At 43.6% G+C, this 25876-nt stretch overlaps 1 protein-coding gene across 1 annotated transcript in view; it reads left to right on the top strand.

The window, feature by feature from the left end:
* The window catches only part of LOC106563494 (sodium/calcium exchanger 1), a 60069-nt gene extending 34686 nt beyond the window's left edge, over nucleotides 1–25383 (top strand). The window contains exons 5-9 of the mRNA XM_014129143.2: nucleotides 19037–19143; nucleotides 20464–20582; nucleotides 22480–22579; nucleotides 23141–23413; nucleotides 23548–25383. Coding sequence (XP_013984618.2) covers nucleotides 19037–19143; nucleotides 20464–20582; nucleotides 22480–22579; nucleotides 23141–23413; nucleotides 23548–23927 — 979 coding nt within the window. The 3' untranslated portion in view covers nucleotides 23928–25383. The remainder of the gene's footprint in view (nucleotides 1–19036; nucleotides 19144–20463; nucleotides 20583–22479; nucleotides 22580–23140; nucleotides 23414–23547) is intronic.
* The last annotated feature ends 493 nt before the right edge of the window (nucleotides 25384–25876 follow it).

The raw sequence follows: 25876 nt of genomic DNA, 5'->3' as shown, positions 1-25876 counted from the left end.
CTCACCCGCTACCCACCAGGGTCCTCTGACACACCATAGCAGCTGCTCCTTGCCTCCCTCCATCACTCACTCACTCACTCACTCACTCACTCACTCACTCACTCACTCACTCACTCACTCACTCACTCACTCACTCACTCACTCACTCACTCACTCACTCACTCACTCACTCCAGCCTTCAGGACCGTGCACAGAGATCTGATGTGGATCTGTTGACTGTGTCTCTGTATCTTTCCTGTCTCTGTCCTGCTGTTTTTCTCGCCCGTGTATTTTAGGAGAGGATCCAAATAATATCTGTGTGGAGTAACGTCACAGTCTGTAGCTTATCTCTCATTACCCCTCCTTAGTGCAGCAGTTTAGTGTTCTCTTATTGGCATGCTCTATTCAGTCATTACACACAGGGTGTGTGTGACGTCTCACAGACTCTTCTGTAAAAGCTTCTCTTTTTTTCAAGCCAAACCACAGCCTGTGCGTGTCCCAGCTTGTGTTTGTGTGTATGTGGACAAAAATAGACAGCCGCCCACATATCGTTAGGGAGATGGAGGGAGAGCGATAGAAACAGACTTCATTTGAGTGTGGAAGGCTGATGCAAACACATGGGCTCCCACTGAGACCTACTAAAGAGAGCACCACAGCAGCCGAACATTTTCACTGCCAGACTACATTTACTGTGTGTGTCTGACTGACTGGGTGCTTCCATGCCTTTTGTACGTCAGTGAGTGTAATATGCTACACAAAACACACATACGTAGTGTCACTTTAACAACACACATGTACCCACAAAACTCTTACCACACACTAATGGGAATATTGCCAATGCAGCAGTGTATTGGTTCTACAGTTCTACACCACAACTGTTTTTCTGCATGAAACTGAACAGCCCTCGAGTACAGTCCATTTCACACCCTAATGCAGTTATTTTTTTCTGGTTTATTTAGGTTTCCCCCTTGGCCATTAACACTGCGTACACAAACATGTGGCATGGAACTCAAACACAACGTTGGACGCTCTGTCGCAGTTCACGAGAGCTTGTAATTAGGTACTAGGGACTTCATCTCCGTCACAGGATTGTGCTGCCAAAGCTACCGTTACTATGCTACTTTACCATGGAGATTGTTGCTACCACTGCAGCTACTGTACCATGTTAATACTGCTACCACAATACTATCAGCAGTATCTGCTGTCTGCTGTTAGGACTCATAAACACAACAGCATTTACATAATTGTATATATATTTTAATGGTGGTAAAAGAGAGTTCTGTGTGTTGTTGCTTTGAAGTCAGTTTGCAGTGAGCGGCAATGTTAGAAGGGAAATGTCACATATCAATTTCACTGAGCTTACTTCAACTTTTCTTTGTCTCTTAGCAGACACTCTTATCCAGAGGAACTTACAGGAGAAATTAGCATTAATTGCCTTTCTCATGGGCACATTGACAGATTTGTCACCTAGTCAGCTCGTGGATTCAAACCAGCGACCTTTTGGTTACTGTCCCAACACTCTTAACCACTAGGCTACAGTACCTGCCACCCCAACATCAAAACTCAACATCAAAAATGTTTAGACAGATTACATCTGTCTCTATCTCTCTATACTTTTGTCTTTACCACCCCCTCAGATTCACTGAGTTGAGAATTTATAGTTTATATCTCAGCATCAGATGTATGTGATGAGAGGTGTATTTTCTATTTCACTGCAGAAAGAGAGAAGACAGGCTGCTGATAGATGGAGAGATAGCTCCCTTAACATGATCACCTTTTCCCTAGCCGTCCTCTCTCTCTCTCCTCATCTCTCAGTCTCCCCCAGCCACTCGCCCCCACAGTATACGTTAAACAATTAGGGACTACAGAGGGTTATAATTCCTACGCCAGGGAAGAGAACTGGATGAAGATTAATTACATTCTTCATCTTATATCATACCTCAGATCGCTTTCTCTCTCGGTCTTTCGCTCTCTCTCACAGTAATTATGAGGTGGCTCTGTTTCAGAGTTGTTCCCTAAATCCCTCCTCTCATCTCTTCCATGAGGGTCTTCCTCTTTGCCTCAGCAGCTCCTCACTTGCTCTATCATTCTGTCTTCATCTATGAAAAATAAAGAAGTATTCATAAAACAGGGCTTTTGACATTTTAATGTGGTTTTTGGTGTATAGAAACAGTTAATTGTTGAAAGAAAAGCAGTTTCATCTACCCTTAATAAAGGTATGGCTTTTACACTGTTAGCATCAGGCAAACAGGGCAGACAATGTGGGAGAGAATATAAACGCTAAAGAAAAGGAGAGCGCTTTCTAAAGAAAGTGTGGGAAGAGAACAGGGACAGAGAAATGAGGAGCTAGTGGGAGATTTATCATCGATCTTGGCCATTGAGTATGGCTGACACAGACAGCCTATTGGGAACAAGCAGCGCTCATAGGACTACGCAAGAGATTTACATTCATTTTTAAATGGAGAAGTACAGAGATAAAAAGTAGAATTTATTGCCTAATATACACTTTCTCCTAATATACACTTTCTCCTTGCTCCCAGTGCCAGAGCAGCCTCCTCCTTGGAAAGGTATAATGTTTTCCAGCCCTGCCACTACAATGCCCTAGCCTCATGCCCACAGAACAGTAGAATGGCCTCAGCACTATCTCAACCTTTCAATGCTAAAGCCACATTAATACTATAAACCCAGATGTGATGCTTCACTAACTCTGCATTAATGAAATAGATATAAATATAAGCTTTGATTTGAAAAGAGCCCAGTTAGGTGGAACATTTCACAGAGGACCAAGATAAGCATCAGTTGTGCTCCTTTACATTAATAATAATAGCAATAATAAAATAAATAAATAATAATAACAGTAATAAATATTGCTGCGAGCAGCAATGAACAGGTGTTCACAGGATGACAGAAAGGACACAAGATCTGTTAGATAACAAAGTAAGCACTCTATCATGTAGGATCTATCTTTATGTGCAGTCAGTTACAGTATACCGTGATTATCTTTCAATACCACAAGAATGACGCAAATGAAGTTTAGTCTAGTGCTGTAGGTTGGTTACCTCTGAATGCAGCAGGTAATCATTCCTAAAGTCATTATTTAATGTATTGAGTTTATGTCGAAAGCGTTCCACAGAGATGCTGGCCCATTTTGACTGGATGAAGTTGGCTGGATGTCTTTTGGGTGGTGGACCATTCTTAATACACACAGGAAACTGTTGAGCGTGAAAAACAGTGTTGCAGTTCTTAATCCTCCTTTAATCTGTCTCCTCCCCTTCATCTACACTGATTGAAGTGGATTTAACAAGTGACATCAATAAGGGATCATAGCGTTCACCTGGATTCACCTGGTCAGTCTATGTCATGGAAAGAGCAGGTGTCCTTAATGCTTAATGCTTTGTACATTCAGTGTATACCGATTATGGGACACATTTTACAAATGGTTTGTGAAATATTTTCAGCATTACTTTGAATGCAGCAACTAATCATTCTCAAATTCATTAGAGGCTTATTCATTGAGTCTATATACCAAATCTGTAGTCAATTTGACTTATGGTTCATGTGAAGAATATTTGTAAAGTATTTTTAGCATTAGCATATGTGCTAACATGCGTCTATGGGTACAGTGTAGACTTATTTGAATTAAGTAAAAAAATATATCTCTCAAAGCCATTAAATGAGTCTAAATACAAAATATGAAGGGAATCTGACATAAGATTCATGAGGATGTCATGGATCCCTCTGGAACTTTCATTACGCACACCTGGCCCCTATTCCCACTGATTGTATTTGTATATATGTGCCCTTATTGTTACAATGTCCGTTGGTGCGTGTGAGTACCTGTGCTGTGTGTTTTGGGCTTTCGTGCCATTGTGGATTGTACAGATGATTACGGGTCTCGTCCCGTGTGTTAATCATTGTGCGCGTGTGTATTTATTTGAGGTACTCCTCGCTCTTTTGTTTGGGTTTCAACCCTGTGTTTTGTGTACATGTTTGTTTGGTCTTCATCCCCGTGCCCTTACACGGCACGCCGTAATTTGGGGCGTAATAAAAAACCCTATTCGCATTCCTGCGCCTGTCTCCCAAATCATTGTTACCAACGTGACAGAGGAGAAGAAGATTGCAGAAGTTCCAAGTTGATAGACCCTTGTGGAGCGGATTTACAAAGGATTTAATTACATTTGTTAACTAAAATCAGTTTTTCGGATTTATCAATAACTCAGCCATCTCTTAACCATCTTTTCTCAAACTAAGTTAAGAGATGTATCATGGGCCTACATACCGAATCTGGTGTTACAGTATTTGGACTTCATGGTTCATGAGAAGTATAAGGGCACAAGGCGAGACCCAGATGCAGACACTGGAGGCAGATGGTTTTAGTCTTTGATATTTATTATAATCCAAAAAGGTAGGCAAGAGAATGGTCATGGACAGACAAAATGTCAAAACCAGTTCAGAGTCCAGGAGGTACAGAGTGGCAGGCAGGCAGAATGTTTAGGCAGGCGGGTACAGAGTCCAGAAACGGGCAAGGGTCAAAACCAGGAGGACTAGCAAAAGAGAATAGAAAAAACAGGAGCACGGGAAAAACACGCTGGTTGACTTGAAACATACAAGACGAACTGGCACAGAGAGACAGGAAACACAGGAATAAATACACCGTGGAAAATAAGCGATACCTGGAGGGGGTGGAGACAATCACAAGGACAGGTGAAACAGATCAAGCGTGACAGTATCCCCCCCTCTAGGGACGCCACCTGGCACATACCTGGCTGACCGGGTGTCAGTGGTGAAAATCGGCGATGAAGGGCGGGTCCAGGATGTCTTTAGCAGGAACCCAGCACCTCTCCTCCAGGCCATAACCCTCCCAGTCAACCAGGTACTGTAAACCCCTGCTCCGTGGTCAAACCCTCAGGAGGCGTCTCACCGTATATGCTGGCTGGCCATCGATGACACGGGGGGAAGGGATGGGCCTAGAAACAGAAAACAGAGGACTGTGAGACAAGGGCTTAATCCTGGACACATGAAAAGCAGGGTGAACATGGAAGGTACGGGGCAACAGCAGATGGACAGCAGTGGGACTAATGACTCTAGAAATGGGGGGAAACGGGGGGAAAGTTTACGGGATTGTACCCGGAGGGGTAGGTCCCGATTGCACAATCATACCCTCTGCCTGACCCGATAGCGAGGAGCCAGAGTCCAGTGGCGGTCCGCCTGTCGACGATACCTGGAGGTGGTCTTGAGAAAAGCCACCCGAGCTCTTTTCCAGGTATGCCGACAACGGAGGACGAACTGGGCTGAAGGTATGTTGACCTCCACTTCTTGCTCTGGGGAGAGCGGGGGCTGATACCCCATGGAGCATTCGAAGGGGGAAAGTTCAGTAGCCGAGCAGGGGAGAGTGTTCCTGGCATATTCCAACCAGACCAGTTGCTGACTCCAGGTGGTGGGGTTACTGGCAACAAGACACTGGAGTGCCATCCCCATATATTGATTGGCTCACTCTGACTGGCCATTAGATTGGGGATGAAACCCAGAGGACAGGCTGGCTGATCACCCGATAAGAGCACAGAATGCCTTCCAGAAATGGGATTGGAACTGAGGACCCCGGTCCGAGACAATGTCAACCGGGAGTCCATGGATTCGGAAGACGTGCTGCACCATAAGCTGGGCCGTCTCCTTGGCTGAAGGTAAGTTTGAAAGAGGAATGAAATGGGTGGCCTTGGAGAATCTGGAGAATCTGTCAACCACCATCAGGATGAGGGACAGGGAGTGGCTGTAGGAGGCCAGACAGAGCTTACCGTGGAGTCTTGATTTGCGAGCACACCATGCATGAGGCGACAAAGTCCGAGACATCAGGAACCATGGTGGGCCACCAGAAGCGTTGACGGAGGAAAGCCAGGGTTCGATGAGTCAGGAATCAGGAACAAACAGCCGGTTAGCCGGGCCCCCCAGGGTTCGACTGGGAACGCTGTGCCTTACGGACCAGAGCCGCAATTCCCCAAACAACAGAAGCTGCCAAACAAGAGGCAGAGAGGATGGTCTCAGATTCAGAGGGAGTGGCAGTGGAAGTGTACAGATGGGATAGAGTGGCCGACTTCTTGTTTTTTGACCCTGGGCGGTAGGAGATAGTGAAATTGGACCAGGTAAATAACAGAGCCCAACGAGCTTGCCTTGGGTTGAGGTGCTTGGCATCATAGTTTATCTCCGCAGACTTAAGACAATGGGACATGAAGGCACAGGGATTAAAGTTTTGGTCCTGGACAGATCGCTGGGAAAGAACGGTCCCTACTTCCACGTCGGAAGCATTAACCTCAACCACAAACTGACGAGTCGGGTCCGGATAGATGAGGATGGGAGCAGTCGTAAATCGCTGCTTTAGATCCCCAAAAGCCTTGTCCGCTGCTGGAGACCATGTGAATGGTACCTTGGGAGAGGTGAGTGCAGAGAGGGGGGCCACCAGGTTGCTGTAGCCCCGAATGAAACGGCGGTAGAAATGTGCAAATCCCAGAAACCATTGTAGCTGCACCCTGGACATGGGCTGGGGCCAATCCACCACCGCTCACACCTTCTCCGGATCCATCTGAACATTCCCCTCAGCAATAATGTATCCCAGAAAGGAGATAGTGGAGCAGTGGAACTCACACTTCTCAGCCTTTACAAACAACTGATTCTCCAGGAGGCGCTGAATGCCCTCTCGAACATGGAGAATGTGTTCCTGGGCAGAACGAGAGAAAACCAGGATGTCATCGAGGTAGACAAAAACAAAAATATTGAAGATGTCCTGGAGCACATCGTTGACCAGGGCCTGGAAGACAGCAGGCGCATTGTTGAGTCCAAACGGCATAACCAGGTACTCATAGTGTCCACTGGCATTGTTGAAAGCTGTCTTACACTCGTCTCCTTCGCTTATCCGCACAAGGTGGTAAGTATTTTGAAGGTCCAGTTTGGAAAAGATAGTAGCACCCTGGAGAGGTTTGAAAGCTGAAGAGAGGAGTGGTAGAGGGTACCGATTTTTAATCGTAATGTCATTGAGGCCCGGTTAACCTCTATGGGCTAGGTGGCACGTCACCGTCCCACTCTATTCAACAGCCAGTGGAAGAGCGTGGCACGAAATAAAAAACCTCAAAAATGCAATAATTACAATTTTTCAAACATACGACTATTTTACACCATTTTAAAGACAAGACTCTCGTTAATCTAACCACATTGTCCGATTTCAAAAAGGCTTTACAGCGAAAGCAAAACATTAGATTATGTTAGGAGAGTACATAGCCACAAATAATCACACAGCCATTTTCCAAGCAAGTATATATGTCACATAAACCCAAAACACAGCTAAATGAAGCACTAACCTTTGATTATTTTCATCAGATGACACTCCTAGGACATTATGATATACAATACATGCATGTTTTGTTCAATCAAGTTCATATTTATATCCAAAAACAGCTTTTTACATTGGCATGTGATGTTCAGAACATGAATTCCCACCCAAAACTTCCAGTGAATTTACTAAATTACTCACCATAAACGTTGACAATATACATAACAATTATTTTAAGAATTATAGATACAGAACTCCTTTATGCAATCGCTATGTCAGATTTTAAAATAGCTTTTCGGCGAAAGCACATTTTGCAATATTCTGAGTACATAGCTCAGCCATCACGGCTAGCTATTTTGACACCCGCCAACTTCGGGGCTCACTAAACTGAGAATTACTATTAGAAAAATGGTATTACCTTTGCTGATCTTCGTCAGAATGCACTCCCAGGACTGCTACTTCCACAAGAAATGTTGTTTTTGTTCCAAATAATCCATAGTTATGTCCAAATACCTCTGTTTTGTTCGTGCGTTCAGGTCACTATCCAAAGGGTAACGCGCGAGTGCATTTCGAGACAAAAAAATTCGAAATGTTCCTTTACCGTACTTAGAAGCATGTCAAACGCTGTTTAAAATCAATTTTTATGGTATTTATCTCGTAAAATAGCGATAATATTCCAACCGGACAATAGTGTATTCATTCAAAGAGAAAAATAAAAAACAGCATGGTCGTGGGACCGCGCATCTCCAATCTCTTTGTCACTAGGCAGACCACTGACAAACTGTGCTAGTATACTCTGCCCAGAGACAGGAGACGCCTCAATCCGCTTTCTGAAGGCTTTAGAGAGCCAATGGAAGCCTTAGAAAGTGCAACGTAACCCCAGAGATACTGTAGTTTCGAAAGGGACTAGAAAGAAGAACTACAATATCTAAGACAGGCCACTTCCTGCTTGGAATTTTCTCAGGTTTTTGCCTGCCATATGATTTCTGTTATACTCACAGACACCATTCAAACAGTTTTAGAAACTTCAGAGTGTTTTCTATCCAAATCTACTAATAATATGCATATTCTCATTTCTGGGAAAGAGTAGTAACCAGTTTAAATCGGGTACGTTTTTAATCCGGCCGTGAAAATACTGCCCCCTAGCCCAGACAGGTTAATCAATACATGGACGCAGGGTCTTGTCCTTCGTCCCCACAAAGAAGAATCCTGTGCCGGCAGGAGAGGCCGAAGGGCGAATGCTCCCAACAGCCAGTGAGTCCTCGATGTACTCCTCCATGGCCTTGGTCTCCGGACCAGACAGAGAATATAGGGGTCTCGAGGCGGTGTGGTGCCTGGAAGGAGGTCAATAGCACAATCGTAAGGATGATGTGGAGGAAGGAAGGTAGCACGAGCCTTGCTGAAAAACCTCCAGGAGGTCATGATACTCTGCGGGCACGGCAGAGAGATCCGAGACCGTACTTAACCCTGGAAGCAGACGTTTGGGAGAAGGCTGTGCCGCCTTTAGGCAGTGTGAATGGCAGAACGAGCTCCAACCCAGGATGGAACCCATAGTCCAGTCAATATCTGGGTTGTGCTTCTGGAGCCAAGAAAAACCCAGAACAACAGGTATGTGAGGGGACTCAATGAGGAGCTGAATTGACTCACTGTGATTTCCAGATACCCGCATATTAATGAGAACTGTGCTGTGTGTGACTCTACCAATGGAGCGGCCGTCTAGTGCCCTGGCATCCATGGGAACAGAGAGTAGTTGAGTAGGGATACTGAGTTCTGATACCAGGGTAGCGTCCATGAAACTCTCATCTGCCCCAGAGTCAGTAAGCACCCGGAGAGACTTAGACTGGTCTCCCCACAGCAAGCTCACATAAAAAGGCGTTTGGGTAATGGGACTTAAAGGGTTCCCAGTCAGACTCACCAGAGTACTTGTACCTATGTACAGGAAAAGGGGGCCAGCTTTCCTTTTGTGTTCTCTAATCATCACTCCTCTGGGATTCTGGAGCTCCTTTTCATCAGCCATCCAGAAGCACTTTGAGAAAGGGATTCAGATGCCATACTGCAGCTCGTCACTCACAACCATTCCTCAGGGACACAAATCCACAGACACAATGGCTCTGGTTTGATGAGACAATAATTCATCAAACAAACTGTTACCAACATATTAAAATAACAATGAATTACATATTTTCATTAACCTTACTTGGATAAGTAAATTCATACAATTTCATTCTTCCACCAGAAGATATAGTCCGGACAAAAATCTTGTTGTTAGTTCTTTTGGCCATGTTGCTACAGATGTGACCAAGACGCTAATTATTTTTGCATAGTTGCTATGCAAACGGACTCGTCCGTTATAAACAAAATGGTTTGGTATGCAGGCTGGATAACGTTCTTAGCAAGCCAACTTCAGTTAACTGTAAAAAAATAAAAATAAGGTCCTTTTTGATCTGTCTCACACCAAAATGGTTGCTGTTTGTCATCAGTCTTTAACATGGTGCCACATGTGTCAGGGGCTACAGTCCATTACAGATTACAAAGGAAGACCCAGCAGTGATCTGTTTTTAATACATTTGCAAAAACGTCTAAAAACCTGTTTTTGCTTTGTGATTATGGGCTATTGTGTGTAAATTGATGAGGGAAAAAACAATATAATACATTTTAGAATAAGGCTGTAACGTAACAAAATGTGGAAAAAGTCAAGGGGTCTGAATACTTTCCGAATGCACTGTATAATTAACAGAGTAGCAGCAGCGAATGTGAAGAGTGTGAAGATGGTGAAGAGAGTGTGTGTGTGTGTGTGTGTGTGTGTGTGTGTGTGTGTGTGTGTGTGTGTGTGTGTGTGTGTGTGTGTGTGTGTGTGTGTGTGTGTGTGTGTGTGTGTGTGATGGACTGTCAGTGTGTGGGTAGAGTCTAGTGAGTGTGCATCGAGCCGGTGCAAGAGATACAATAAAGATAAAAATAAATAACAAAAGGGGTCAATGTTAATAACTGTTCAGGAAGGAGCCTTTTGGTCCCAGACTTTGGTGCTCCAGTACGGCTTGCCGTGCGGTAGCAGAGAGAACAATCTATGACTTGAGTGGCTGGAGTATTTGACCATTTTTAGGGCCTCCCCTGACACCGCCTGGTATAGCGGTCCTGCATGGCAGGGAGTTCGGCCCCAGTGATGTACTGGACCATACTGACTACCCTCTATAGCGCCTTGCGGTCGAATGCCGAGCAGTTGCCTGAGGGGGAAGAGGCGTTATCTTGCCCACTTCACAACTGTGTTGGTGTGTTTGGACCATGATAGGTCCTTAGTGATGTGGACACCGAGAAACTTGAAGCTCTCGACCCGCTCCACTGCAGCCCTGTCGATGTGAATGGGGGCGTGATCGGCTCTTTCTTTCCTGTAATCCGCGATAAGCTCCTTTCTCTTGTTGAGGTTGTTGTCTTGGCACAACACTGCCAGATCTCTGACCTCCTCCCTATAGGCTGTCTCATTATCATCGGTGCTTCATTTGAGCCGGATCCTGCCGGAACACTATCTGGCACCTCTCCGTTTTGGAATGTTTTGTTCCGGAACCTATTTGGCCAGATCAGGTACCTCTCGTGGCATGGAAAATTATTATAAAAGCGATCAAAGTTCATTCAACTTGCATCTTCGTTAATTCTCCTGCCCCTACAAAACAAATGTATGTGAAAAACTTGATTTTCAGCCCGGGCCTAACATTGATTTGGGTTGGGCCGGCCCGGGTTTATCGTTTGCCAACATTGTAACCTATGTTTGAGACCAACGCATGGCCGTGGCTGTGTGAGAACGCGCCAGTATCTCTCACATAATTAGAATGAGATACACTTTCTATGACCTCTCTCCATCTCTCTGCTCTGATAGACATGAGCCTGCAACTCTCATCTCTCCAGCGTTGCACTTCATCATTTATTTCCTTATAGAATCAATAGCCTCGCGAAGGGTTCTGAAGGAACTGCAGCACCCCTGATGAATTGAAATACATTTGCCACATTTATAGAATTATTGCTGTATGTTCAGAAATAAATGAAATAATTCAGAATAGCCTACTACACCATGAGAAGGCCTATAATTTATCCACAGAGGATCAATAGCTTCTTTAAAAAAAGCCTAGCTGTGGATTGTAGCCCAATAACAAGGAATAGCCTACAGTCGGGAACGTGCCGCAAATCTGTCGATGAAAAAACAGCACGCAGGCAAAACAGGCCTTCACAATATTTAAAATAAAATCAAGGGAAAACACAGGTTGGAACGCAAATGTCTCCTGCTGAAAAGTCTATGCTGTAGGCTACCAAAATATTTGATCAACTTCCAAATATTGTTTTACAAGAGAGAGAGAGAGAGATATGCTTTTGGCCCAAGCACAGCGGCCATCACTAGCGAGTGAGTTGTGCATCATTGGGTGAGTTAGTGAAACTGGAAAATATTTTTCGGACTATAATTTCCTCCTGATATTGTAGCCTACAATATGTCTCCACACACATAGGCCTAGGCTATTGATGGATTCAAGACAAGGTTGTTTTTATCAGTTTGTCAGTGTCAAAGTAGCCTGCCATTTCGATCATTAATGCGGTATTAAAAAACATTCTGCCAAAGTCTCCAGTCATGCAAAGTGACGTAGAATTGCATGAAATGCATTAATAAAAGGTCACATTTTTCCCAGACCCTAGGCTACAAAAAAATGACCCATGTCTGCAACTTCTGTAAGCACCTCTACTCTACTGCTCTATGCCACTACGCAAATGCGAGGATATACATGCAATGCTTTATTTCAAACGTTTTTTTTTTTTCATGCGTTTTGGTACCTCATAACTCCCGAGGTCACCCCCCTCTCGGCTCACTTTTTGTTCTGGCACCTCCAGATTTACAAATTAAGCACTGATGATCAGGCCTACCACCGTCGTGTTGTTGGGAAAACTTAATGATGGTGTTGAAGTCATGTGCGGCCACGCAGTGGTGGGTGAACAGGGTGTACAGGAGGGGACTGAGCACGCAATACTGAGGGACACCCGTGTTGAAGGTCAGCATGGCAGATGTGTCCCCACCTGGAGGTGGCTCGTCAGGAAGTCCAGGATCCAGTTGCAGAGGGAGGTGTTCAGTCCCAGGCACCCACGACTGCATGGCCACGCACTACTCCAACACCATCATCAAGTTTGCTGATGATGCGACGGTGGTAGGCCTGATCACCGGCGACAATGAGACTAGTGAACTGGCAGTGTGGTGCCCAGGACAACAACCTCTCCGTCAACATCAGTAAGACCAAGGAGCTGATCATGGACAACAGCAGTGGTCAATAACCTTTTCTGAGTCAAGATCACTTTGGCAGACAAAAAGCAACATGACTTACATTTTTTTTACATTAACCTAATAAAAACAGTTCTGCAGGAATGAGGTTTGTGCAGTAGGCTTAATACATTATCACAGCAGATTGGCTATATCCTTGGCCTAGCAATATTGTTCTTATCAGACCATATTATATTTCAAAACTCGAGCTTTGATTACAAAGTAGATCAGTTTATGTAGCACTTGCAAGGCACAGCTGAGCATAAATTGAAATAATTTGCTTTTTTATTTTACTGGACTGATGGTACCTGCATTTGATGGTCATGGTGCTTTCAAGACATGGTCAAGTCATGACGTCAGTGATCTTCAGGTCGGAGCTCTAGAAAGATGCCCAAGTTTCCGACTTGGAATTCCGAGTTGGATGACAGTTTAAAACAATTTTTCACAGTCGGATCTCGTTTTTTTCCGAATTCCCAGTTGTCTTGAATGCACTGAAGTCGGAAGTCAGATTTCAGAGTTCCCAGTTGTTTTGAACAAGGCATTAGTCTCAGCGAAGGGAGGGAGGGAGAGAGCAGCAGTGGGTCCGCCTCTCACAGTCCCTGCTCTCTCCTTCCTTTCATCCGGTGAGACTGACCAGAGAGAGGGAACACTGTCTTCCACCTGATGGCGAAACTCGAGTCGCACCGCATCTGCCTCATGCACAAATTCATGTTGTTCCTATTACCAGAGAAAGTGAAATATTCCTTGATATTAAAATAGAAACGACGAGCTGCTAATAATAATAAAAATGCAGGGCTATCGATACACTAGGCTACTCATTCATTGCAGCTGTAGCGCGAGTGGAAGTAGGGAGAAGCACGTTTTATGTTTTGTAATAGTGTTGAATAAAAACAGTGTTGACAGTGCTTCATAAAAACAGCAGCTCTTTGCTGTATTCTTTGACAGTCTCTCTCTGGTCATGGTTTTAAAAGTTACTCATCGTGGAAGCTGTAGGCACCGTGATTTGAGCTATCCGATTGGACAGAGCAGTAGGCGCACACGATTTAGCCACAGGGTCTACCAGGTAGGCAGAGTCTTTTCAGACAAATCAAATGGTTAAAAATGGTAACACTCTGCCTACACGGTGCTCATGGTGCGCAACACCAACAGCGAAACACCAATAAAAAAAGGAGCGCAAAACTTTGTTGGCTTTTCTCCAGAAATGTTTGGTGATTGACTAGGATCACGATTGACTTGTTGGTGACCACTGGGCTACAGAAAACAGGGGGACGAGCACGTCCCCATCCACATAGGCAAGGCTGCAGTGGAGCAGGTCAAGAGCTTCAAGTTCCTCAGTGTCCAAATCACTAAGGAGGTTGAAAAGGTTTAGCATGCGTACTCAAATCCTCAAAAAGTTATACAACTTGAACATTGAGAGCTTTTGACTGGCTGCATCACTGCTTGGTATGGCAACAGCCCAGTACATCACTGGGGCCAAGCTCCCTGCCATCCAGGACCTCTATATCAGGTGGTGTGAAAGGAAGGCCTGGAAAATCGTTAAAGACTCCAGCTACCCAAGCCATAGACTGGTATTAATAGCCATAATATGGTTTTGGAACTGACCCTGTATGTACTGTAGCTTACTTACTTCTTGTGTTATTGTTATTTCTAATTTTTGTACTACCTTATGTTGTGTTTAACTATATTGACACTGATTACTGCATTGTTGGGTTTAGAGCTTGCAAAAAAGGCATTTCACTGTACTTGTGCAGTGAAATTGAAATTGAAGCACTTGTCTCATATACCAATTAAAAGATATGAGATGGATTACAACAGAAACATAAAGAGTGAAATACAAGAGGCCTTTTTTTCTTTTACTAGTCTCTCCTGCTTCCTCTTCCACGCTCTGACTACAGATATCTTGCCGAAGGCCATGACTTTTTAACAGAACATACACTATTGCTACCTGTTGCCATGCCAACCACATGAATTTGTGTTTCATACACCTCACCCACAGCTGCATGTGCAAAACCATCATTTGACAGTGCTATTGTGTTAGTGTTGACGTTAATATTCTACACACTCACCTGTGGGACCGTAGCCAATATAACTTAACTCATTTATGTTTTGCCTTATGTTTTATCTGTCCATGTTCTCTCACCAGAGAGAAAGGCATCCTGGTCAGTCTGTAATTCATTTTCAGTGTTCCCCTTCCATATACTGGTGTACCAGAGGCACACTGCAACCCACGCAAAGCTGGAGGGCTCCAGGAAATTCAGGGCCCCGACCCACACGCTCATCTGTAATGCATTGGACATTTGGAAAATGCCTGCCTTATTGCTCTGGTGTTTTAATATTCTGAGTAGTGCATTTCTGTTTATTCGTCACATTATCTTGTAACTACAGTACCAGTCAAAAGTTTGGACACACCTACTCATTCAAGGGTTTTTCTTTATTTTTACTTTCTACATTGTAGAAAAATAGTGAAGACATTGAAACTGTGAAATAACACATGAAATCATGTAGTAACCAAACAAGTGTTAAACAAATCAAAATATATTTCATATTTGAGATTCTTCAAAGTAGCCACCCTTTGCCTTGATGACACACTCTTGGCATTCTCTCAACCAGCTTCATGAGGTAGTCACCTGGAATGCATTTCAATGAACAGGTGTGCCTTGTTAAAACTACATTTCTGGAATTTCTTTCCTTCTTGAACCAATCACTTATGTTGTGAAAAGGTAGGGGTGGTATACAGAAGATAGCCCTATTTGGTAAAAGAACAAGTCCATATTATGGCAAGAACAGCTCAAATAAGCATAGAGAAACAACAGTCCATCAGTACTTTAAGGCATGAAGGTCAGTCAATCCGGAAAATTTCAAGAACATTTAAAGTTTCTTCAAGAGCAGTCACAAAAACTATCAAGCGCTATGATGAAACTGACTGTCATGAGGACCGCCACAGGATTGGAAGACCCAGAGTTTCCCAGGATAAGTTCATTAGAGTTACCAGCCTCAGAAATCAGCATTTAATTGCACCTCAGATTGCAGCCCAAATAAATGCTTCACAGAGTTAAAGGAACAGACACATCTCAACATCAACTGTTCAGAGGAGACTGTGTGAATCAGGCCTTCATGGTCGAATTGATGCAAAGAAACCACTACTAAACGACGCCAATAAGAAGAAGAGACTTGCTTGGGCCAAGAAACATGACCAATGGACATTAGACTGGTGGAAATCTGTCCTTTAGTCTGGTGAGTCCAAATTTGAGATTTTTGATTCCATCCGACATTTCTTTGTGAGACGCAGAGTAGGTGAATGGATGATCTCCACATGTGTGGTTCCCACCGTGAAACATGGAGGAGGAGGTGTGATGGTGTGGGGGTGCTTTGCTGGTGACACTGTCAGTAATTTATTTACAATTCAAGGCACACTTAACCAGCATGGCTACCACAGATTTCTGCAGCGATACGCCATCCGATCTGGTTTGGGCTTAGTGGGACTATGATTTGTTTTTCAACAGGACAATGACCCAAAACACACCTCCAGGCTGTGTAAGGGCTATTTGACCAAGAAGGAGAGTGATGGAGTGCTGCATTAGATGACCTGGCCTCCACAATCACCCGACCTCAACCCAATTGAGATGGTTTGGGATGAGTTGGACCGCAGAGTGAAGGAAAAGCAGCCAACAAGTGCTCAGCATATGTGGGAACTCCTTCAAGACTGTTGGAAAAGTATTCCAAGTGACTACCTCATGAATCTGGTTGAGAAAATGCTAAGAGTGTGCAAAATTGTCCTCAAGGCAAAGGGTGGCTACTTTAAAGAATCTCAAATATAAAATATATATTTGTTTAACACTTTTTTGGTTACTACATGATTCCATACAATATGTGTTATTTCATAATTTTGATATCTTCACTGTTATTCTACAATGTAGAAAATAGTAAAAAATAAAGACAAATCCTTGAATGAGTAGGTGTGTCCAAACCTTTGACTGGTACTGTACCTTAATCATGACTGCTGCAATCAAATGCAGTGGGAGAGTTTGTTCTCTAATTGGTTGATTTATCGCAGGCATACAGATCCGGGAAGAGGCCAGACTCTAAATCAACATAAATGTACTTTTAGTTTTATAAAAACAAATAGCGTCTCTGCTGAAGAAATAGAACATAATTCAATCTGTAGCTGCACTTTTTCACACAGTCTAACCTGGGATATTATCTGCATGCACATGAAAATTCAAATCAACATATATTTCACACTCCCAGTTAATGGAATAATATTATGTAGCTGTCAACATTCAAAACATGCCAGATGTGAGTAGGTTCGTTAAACACTATGCAAAGTCTCATTCATTCACTGCACTGCTCGACGCAAGCGTGCTGTTGGGGTGTACCCAGGGGAGTAAGTCAATTTTTATCTGTGTGGAGTGGTTATTTTAGACCTACTTACTGTGTGTGTGTGTGTGTGTGTGTGTGTGTGTGTGTGTGTGTGTGTGTGTGTGTGTGTGTGTGTGTGTGTGTGTGTGTGTGTGTGTGTGTGTGTGTGTGTGTGTGATGTGTGTGTGATGTGTGTGTGATGTGTGTTTGTTTTGAGGTTTTGCTCCAGTGAGTAAAAGTGCCATTCAATACCTGAAGGCCACAGTGTGGAATTAAGGCCTCGTGCTTAAAGAGATAAGTGCACAAATGCAGTTTTCCTGCTTGCTCGGTTTTCCTCCTCCTTCCTCCTGTTGTCATCATCCGTCTCCATCAGGCCGTGTGCACCTCTTCCTGTCTTCCGGGATGGCCTGTCAGTCTGCGTGGGGAATGTGTAGACAGGGAGTTGACACCTGGGACCTCTCCACTCATCTGTGTGTACCAAAGCCTGTCTGCCAGAGGGTGTCTGTTTTTGTGAGGCAGAGGTTTGCTGGGCATAGGAGCACGATGGATCCGGGACTATTCTTATCTGTACACTGTCTGGCTTGGCCCATCTGCTGGAGCCAGCCCTGCAGCCTTAACATATGCTGATAGACAGCTGTGGACAGCTATCAGATAGGCCTGTTTGGCTCGGAAGTGTTTGGCTGCTGTGGAGCTTAGAGTTCAGCCACCCATGGGAATAGTCCATCGAACGACAACGCTGCTTTAGTCACATTTACACTGATATGCGGCACCACTTGGACAGGCTTTCTGGGTCACTGGAATCTAGTCAAGAGGACAGAGAGATGTGGTGTGGCATAGGGAGAAATCATGTGATTAACACTGTGCCATCCAATACAGAAGATTTCCTAACTCTGTGAGGGCTTAAGCAGCACATTTGGGTTGCAGGGCAAGATGGAAAGGACCATAAGATAGTGAATTACATTTAAGTTATAACTCATAGACACGACACATGAATTAAAAAGGAATCTAGAGATGAGGTTGGAGGAAAATGAGGAGCTGTGTGTGTGTGTGCGTGTGTGTGCGTGTGCGTGTGTTTGTGTATCGTGGCCGTAATGTGTATGGCTTAACCGCTTAATTGTTTGTTCCCAGAAGCGTCTCTGTCCCTGCCTGCCTTAGTGCCTTTCTTCATTATTCATGAACCCTAATTACCTGCGATCTGTGCCTCCCACCCTGCCTTCCTCTTTCTATCACTCTCACTGTCTCATCCAGCCAATGGAAGAAAGTAAAAAGAGATAGCAAGCTGTTTTCTCTCCATCTTTCCATGCTGATATTCATCACCCCTTATCCTCACCTCTGTCTCTTCACCCTTCTCTGTCCTCATCGCTCTCTCCTTCTGAAGAGCTTCTCTCTTCTCTGTCTCCATCTCTCTCTTCTTCTGAAGAGCTTCTCTCTTCTCTATCCCAATCTCTCTCTTCTTCTGAAGAGCTTCTCTCTTCTCTGTCTCCATCGCTCTCTCCTTCTGAAGAGCTTCTCTCTTCTCTGTCTCCATCTCTCTCTTCTTCTGAAGAGCTTCTCTCTTCTCTATCCCAATCTCTCTCTTCTTCTGAAGAGCTTCTCTCTTCTCTGTCTCCATCGCTCTCTCCTTCTGAAGAGCTTCTCTCTTCTCTGTCTCCATCGCTCTCTCCTTCTAAAGAGCTTCTCTCTTCTCTGTCTCCATCTCTCTCTCCTTCTGAAGAGCTTCTCTCTTCTCTGTCTCCATCTCTCTCTTCTTCTGAAGAGCTTCTCTCTTCTCTGTCCCATCTCTCTTCCTCTGAAGAGCTTCTCTCTTCTCTGTCCCCATCGCTCTATCCTTCTGAAGAGCTTCTCTCTTCTCTGTCTCCATCGCTCTCTCCTTCTGAAGAGCTTCTCTCTTCTCTGTCCCCATCTCGCTCTTCTTCTGAAGACCTTCTCTCTTCTCTGTCCCATCTCTCTTCTTCTGAAGAGCTTCTCTCTTCTCTGTCCCCATCTCGCTCTCCTTTTGAAGAGCTTCTCTCTTTGTCTCCATCTCTGTATCCTTCTAAAGAGCTATCTGGTTCTGTCTCTGACCCAACATGTATGTTTTTCCCCATCTGCAGGAAGCTGTTGGAGGTGAAGGTCATTGATGATGAGGAGTATGAGAAGAACAAGACCTTCATCATCCAGCTGGGGGAGCCTGTGCTGCTGGAGATTGGACGGAAACATGGTCAGTGCAGAGCCCTGCGGGTGCAAAGCTGCCATTTACTGTAGCAGCCTCATGTTATCGCTGTCATATTTAACAGTCTTAAATGTTGTATTTCACACGATCAGTTATCGGAAAAACACAACAGCTGTATATGAAGGATGGAATGGTAATTCTGGAAGTGCTGTAGTTTTTTTGTTGTTGCCCCTGGCAGATCCATGTTGTAAGTGATGAGGTTGCGGCACATAGAATTACAACACATTATATCCTTAACCTGTAATTTATTTTATTCCAAATATAGGTGTTATGTTGCTTTCATAAACCCATTAGTGGGGATTGGTAACAATAAGAAATATATATTGAAAAACAAACACATCACCAAAATGTATTTTATGGCCAGGATATGTCCCTGAGTGTACCAATGGTTATACTGTAGTTGCACATTAATCGGCATTAGTGACTTGCGGGGGATTTCATCAAGACTGAGAGTAGTTGGTCCATGTTAGAGCTGTTTCTCCAGGCTATTCTTCTCACTGCACATTCATTATGGTATTTTACACTAATGTAATGTTTTTGGTGCATTTACATTTTTCCTGCATTGCTGATACGCATGAGAAAAATATTTGAATTTACCTCCTCACAAAACTCTGTATATTGATACATTGGTATACAGTTTATTCACAGATAATTAATTTGATAAATAAATGACATTGCGTTTTTGTATACAGTGAGCTCCAAAAGTATTGGGACAGTGATACATTTTTGGTTGTTTTGGCTCTGTAATCCAGCATGTTGGATTTAAAATGACACAATAACTATGAGGTTCAAGTGCAGACTGTCAGCTTTAATTTGAGGGTATTTTCATCTATATCGGGTTAACTGTTTAGAAATTACAGCACTTTTTGTACATAGTCCCTCCATTTTAGGGGACCAAAAGTATTGGGACAAATTCACTTATATGTCTATTAAAGTAGTAGAAAGTTTAGTATTTGGTCTCATATTTATAGCAAGCAAAGACTACATCAAGCTTGTGACTCTACAAATTCGTTGGATGCATTTGCTGTTTGCTTTGGTTGTGTTTCAGATTATTTTGTGCCCAATAGAAATGAGTGGTAGATAATGTATTGTGTAATTTTGGAGTCACTTTTATTGTAAATAAGAAACACTTCTACATTAATGTGGATGCTACCATGATTACGGATAATCCTGAATGAATCGTAAATACAGATGCACAAATATCATACCCCCAAGACATGCTAACCTCTCAAGATTACAATAACAGGGGAGATTAGCATTTTTTGGGGGGGTATGATATTTGACATTGAAATGTTCTCTGCTTCACAGGAGACTCCAATGAGAACAAGCCAGCCAACGATGAGGAGGAGGTGTCCAAGATGGGCTGTCCCAGCCTGGGAGAACACACCAAGCTAGAGGTGGTGATAGAGGAATCCTACGAGTTTAAGGTAACCCACAAAAACAAACAAACACACAGACACACCCCCACAGACACACCCCTCTCTCATATGTGCCCCTCTCTTCTCTGTCCCCCACTGTCTCCTCTGTCTCCCTCTGTCCCTGCAGCATCATATTTGTGACCGACCACCTAGATTTGGTCTTATGTTGCAAAATTTGAAATAGTTTTTTTTTTCTCCACACCCTCTTTAGCCTTAACCTCACCCATCTCTTTAAGGATTCACATGTGAGGCCATGTGGTAAACAGAGTGAGTAAGGTAGTGTTGTAAACAACCAAAGAATAAGACAAAAGTGGTGAAAGTAGTAGCCTATAATAAGGAAAATCTCCAGATATAAATACACGTTATATAGTCCTTGGTTTATATCCTAATCTGACTTTGGTGCAGGTCCTGTTGTTCTTCACATTACTGTGAACAAACAATATATCAAATTAAATAATGTATTTGTCACATGCACAGGATACAGAAGGTAATTTAATTTTGAATGAAAATGACTTTCTGACTAAATTATAAACATATAATATCTGAAAATGTAGCTAGACTCTTACCCATATACATGGACGAACGCTTCACAGCAGACTGGAACCCCTTTAACTCTGTTTTGTTTGTAAAGCTTGTTTGCCCCACATTGTGTCAAGTCACTCCGGTTTGTATTGACCGTGTTCAGAAAACAACTTTTTCCCTCTGATCTTTGTCGATAGTGTCTGCTAAATTCAGGGCAGCAATGTTGTTGAGAGCAGTAGCAACACTTTTGCAGTTCTCCATGGCTCACATTATATCTTTCGAAAAAGCTGAGTATCAAGGATTATTCACATGCTACATGGCAGATCAATCCAAACGTATCTCTTGGCATGTCCAGTCCATCCATTATCTCAGTCAATGGCTAGCGGGAAGGTTCCTGTCGTTTCCGTAGCTAAACCAATTCGTTTCTGTACATTATCACAGTCACACCATGAGTAGTTAATCATGAAACATACTCCACCGCCTTTCTTCTTCCCAGAGAGTTCTTTATTCCTGTCTGTGTGATGTACTGAGAACCCAGCTGGCTGTATGAACAGGGACAGTATATCTGGAGAGAGCCATGTTTCCATGAAACAATATGTTACAGTCCCTGATGTCTCTCTGGAAGGAGATCCTCGCCCTGAGCTCATCTACTTTATTGTCCAGAGACTGAACATTAGCAAGTAATATACTCGGAAGCGGTGAATGGTGTGCATGCCTCCTGAGTCGGACTAGAAGTCCACTCCGTAAACCTTTTCTCCGCCGGCGGTATCTTGGAGCAGCCTCTGGGATAAGTTCAATTGCCCTTTGGGTAAGAACAAAGGATCCAATTTGGGAAAGTCATATTCCTGGTCGTAATGCTGGTGAGTTACCGCCGCTCTGATATCCAAAAGTTATTTCCGGCTGTATGTAATAACGCAAAAAACTTTCTGGGCTAATAATATAAGACACCAAAAAATTAAATACTGCAAAGTTGCTTAGGAGCTAGAAGCAGAGCTTCCATATCTGTCGGCGCCATCTTAACATATGCCTAGTTCCTGAAATGGGTCACATTTATTAAAAGCATGTCTTTCGCCAGTGATAGAGGTCACTGTCTTGTTACTCCTGTCGATATCTGCCCTCCCTCTTCCTGTGAGGAGACTGTCTGGACAGAGAGGCCAGCCAGGTCACCCGCTCAGTGGAGCAACTGAAAAAGATGGATGGGTCATTACCCTCTAACAAATGAAGAACAAACTGGGCGAGATTACATTGTTTACCACACAAATTGGAAACATCAGACCAACCCTTACCCCTTCCACTCAAAATATGACACTTCTATCCATTCTATGTATTGATAACTCTAGTCTAGGCTGAAATCTGATTGTGTTATTTTTGTTTGTTTGTTCAGAACACAGTAGATAAGCTGATTAAGAAGACGAACCTTGCTCTGGTGGTGGGCAGCAGTAGCTGGAGAGAGCAGTTTGTCAATGCTGTCACTGTCAGTGCAGGTGAGTGCCTCTTTCTCCTTCACTCCTAAATCTCTGGGACAGACTCACTAACACTGCATGCTCTTGCATTAACGGAGAGTCAGAGGAGTGGTGTTCAGGGCAGAGAAATCACACTCTCTACTTTGGGAGGTAGCAGTAATGAAATCACAGACACGCAAAGTTGCTGTTTGAAAATGTATAGATGCAAGAAGCAGTGTCAAGTTCAACTTTATCCCAAGCAAAGCAATAAAGGTGTAATGAATTTTGAAACTATATCATTGCACCAACATTCACAATTAACAGTCACACTTTTATTTCCCTACTTGCGCTGACTTTGTTGACAACTGCTGTACCTTATTGAGGAAAAATGTCCTCAATATGTGATTTGTGGTTGTCTCACCTAGCTATCTTAAGATAAATGCACTAACTGTAAGTCGCTCTGGATAAGAGCGTCTGCTTGCTAAATTACTCAAATGTAAAATGTAACTGTAATTTTGTACCACGTAAAAGTTGAATAAAACGCTGCATCTCATCAGAATGATTTGTACTATATGTGTAAACACCTCTCGTTCTCTCCCCCAGGGGATGATGATGAGGAGGAGAGTGGGGAGGAGCGCCTCCCATCCTGTTTTGACTACATCATGCACTTCCTCACAGTGTTCTGGAAGGTTCTGTTCGCCTTTGTCCCGCCCACAGAGTACTGGAATGGCTGGGCCTGCTTCTTTGTGTCCATCTCCCTGATTGGTGTTCTGACGGCTGTGACCGGGGACCTGGCCTCTCATTTCGGCTGCACAGTGGGGCTTAAGGACTCTGTCACTGCTGTAGTATTTGTGGCCCTGGGGACTTCCGTTCCAGGTGGGTGCCTGTCTGTATGTAGCCTACTCTCTCTGTCTGTCACTCTTTCTCTGGGCTGTATCCGTCTCTTGTCTGTGTCAGAATCAGTTACCTATTTCTAACCATCTATTTCTGCTTACTTTATGTTCACAAAGACACCTTTGCCAGTAAAGTGGCGGCCATCCAGGACCAGTACGCTGACGCCTCCATCGGCAACGTGACGGGCAGTAATGCAGTGAACGTGTTCCTGGGCATCGGCGTGGCATGGACCATTGCGGCCGTCTACTGGAAAACCAAGGGCAAGAAGTTTCTTGTAGAGCCTGGTTCGCTGGCATTCTCCGTCACCCTCTTCACCATCATGGCGTTTGTGTGTGTCCTGGTGCTGATGTACCGCCGCCGGGCCGGCGTGGCAGGGGGAGAACTGGGGGGCCCGCGGAACACGAAACTCCTCACCTCTCTCTTCTTTTTCTCCCTCTGGTTCCTCTACATCATGCTGGCCTCCCTAGAGGCCTACTGCCACGTGCCAGGCTTCTGAGAGCGAGAGAGCGAGAGAAAGCGAGAGAGCAAGAGAGAGAGAGGAGAAAGCTTGTCTCCTATTGTTTACATGTCTATCCCTCTCCTTTTTGTGTACTTTTCTGAGTCTTTTAAAGTATTTATATTGTTTATTATTATTGCTACCGTGGATGCTTGACTCTGAAGAATTTTACCCCATTTACAATGACATGGATGGCAGCCTTAGCCATTCTGTTGGAAGCGTACTGGTACCAGCTAATGACTTGGTGTATGTTTTCAGAGGACTTATGCCTTGAGGCATAGCTTTATCTAAATAGGCTGTCTGCACAAAACGAGGGAAATTAAATAACCTTTGACTCTGAGAATGCTCCTATTTTGTTTATAGTCTATCCTGAACACTTAGCTCTTTTAGCCCCACTGATCGTCTCCTGCATCTCTCTGTTCAGATAGAGGATGACCCTAATCAATCAGTCAATTTCTTGGAGATGATGCACATTGACTCAGAAGAGCTGACTCAGATCCTCCTTCTCCCCATGTCTGAACATGGTTCCTGGTTGACCAACTATGTAACCCCTGATGCCCACCAAGCACAGTCATTCCCATGAAGGTTCTCAGCCTCTGCCCTGAACATTGACTACTACCCTCAGCCCATCCTAACCCTCTTCTTTTTCAACAACGTTGTGCGCTTGTGTTGTGGACATTTTAGAAAAGGATTTTCGTTTTTGAAAAGTCAAGATAGTCAAGATGTTTGAACAATGTAAGTGTTTGTAGATAAAACAGTGCCATATTCTCTTTGAACAGGGTCTAAAAAGAACTTGTGATAGGAGTTAATGGGATAACTAGAGTTGGCATGGTACTGCATTAGAATTAGTAGCCACTGAGGCCAAAACATAATGTCACATGTTATTCAGGAAATGGTGATCAGTTGAAAAAGCTGTTGGTGTTTGTTAATAAGATTAATATTAATATTTATCTCAAACAATTTGTTGTATATCATGTCAAAGAATAATATTACTACTAGGTGTGTACATGTGGGAGCGTGAGTGTGTTTTGTTGTATTGAGTGAAGAATTGTATGATAGAAACATTTTGAAGTATTGTATGTAACATTTTAATACGGCTATCCTCATGAGTGAAAGTCTAGATGTGAATCCAAGCTGAACACAGTAACATGTGAATATATCACTGCCTGGTTCCCTGATCCACACTCTGTCTGAGGACAACCTCAGACTCATAAGGACTTCTTCCAAGATACTTTTTATACAGGACACTAATCTATGTGAGACAATCTCTGCCAGAGAATTCCAGCTTTACAATTTTAATTTGAGATGATGTACTGTAGAAACACATTTTTTCCAAGGGTTTCGTATGAGTGTGTGAGTGTGTGGATGTGAATCATAATTCAAGGTACAGTGAGGGAAAAAAGTATTTGATCCCCTGCTGATTTTGTACGTTTGCCCACTGACAAAGAAATGATCAGTCTATAATTTTAATGGTAGGTTTATTTGAACAGTGAGAGACAGAATAACAACAAAAAAATGCATGTCAAAAATGTTATAAATTAATTTGCATTTTAATGAGGGAAAAAAGTATTTGACCCCCTCTCAATCAGAAAGATTTCTGGCTCCCATGTGTCTTTTATACAGGTAACGAGCTGAGATTAGGACCACACTCTTAAAGGGAGTGCTCCTAATCTCAGCTTGTTACCTGTATAAAAGACACCTGTCCACAGAAGCAATCAATCAATCAGATTCCAAACTCTCCACCATGGCCAAGACCAAAGAGCTCTTCAAGGATGTCAGGGACAAGATTGTAGACCTACACAAGGCTGGAATGGGCTACAAGACCATCGCCAAGCAGCTTGGTGAGAAGGTGACAACAGTTGGTGCGATTATTCGCAAATGGAAGAAACACAAAAGAACTGTCAATCTCCCTTGGCCTGGGGCTCCATGCAAGATCTCACCTTGTGGAG

This window comes from Salmo salar, chromosome ssa11 (genome assembly GCF_905237065.1).
Source record: "Salmo salar chromosome ssa11, Ssal_v3.1, whole genome shotgun sequence".
Lineage (NCBI taxonomy): Eukaryota > Metazoa > Chordata > Actinopteri > Salmoniformes > Salmonidae > Salmo > Salmo salar.
The sequence above is the reverse complement of the archived record's forward strand: the minus strand, read 5'-3'. Positions and strand labels throughout refer to the sequence as shown.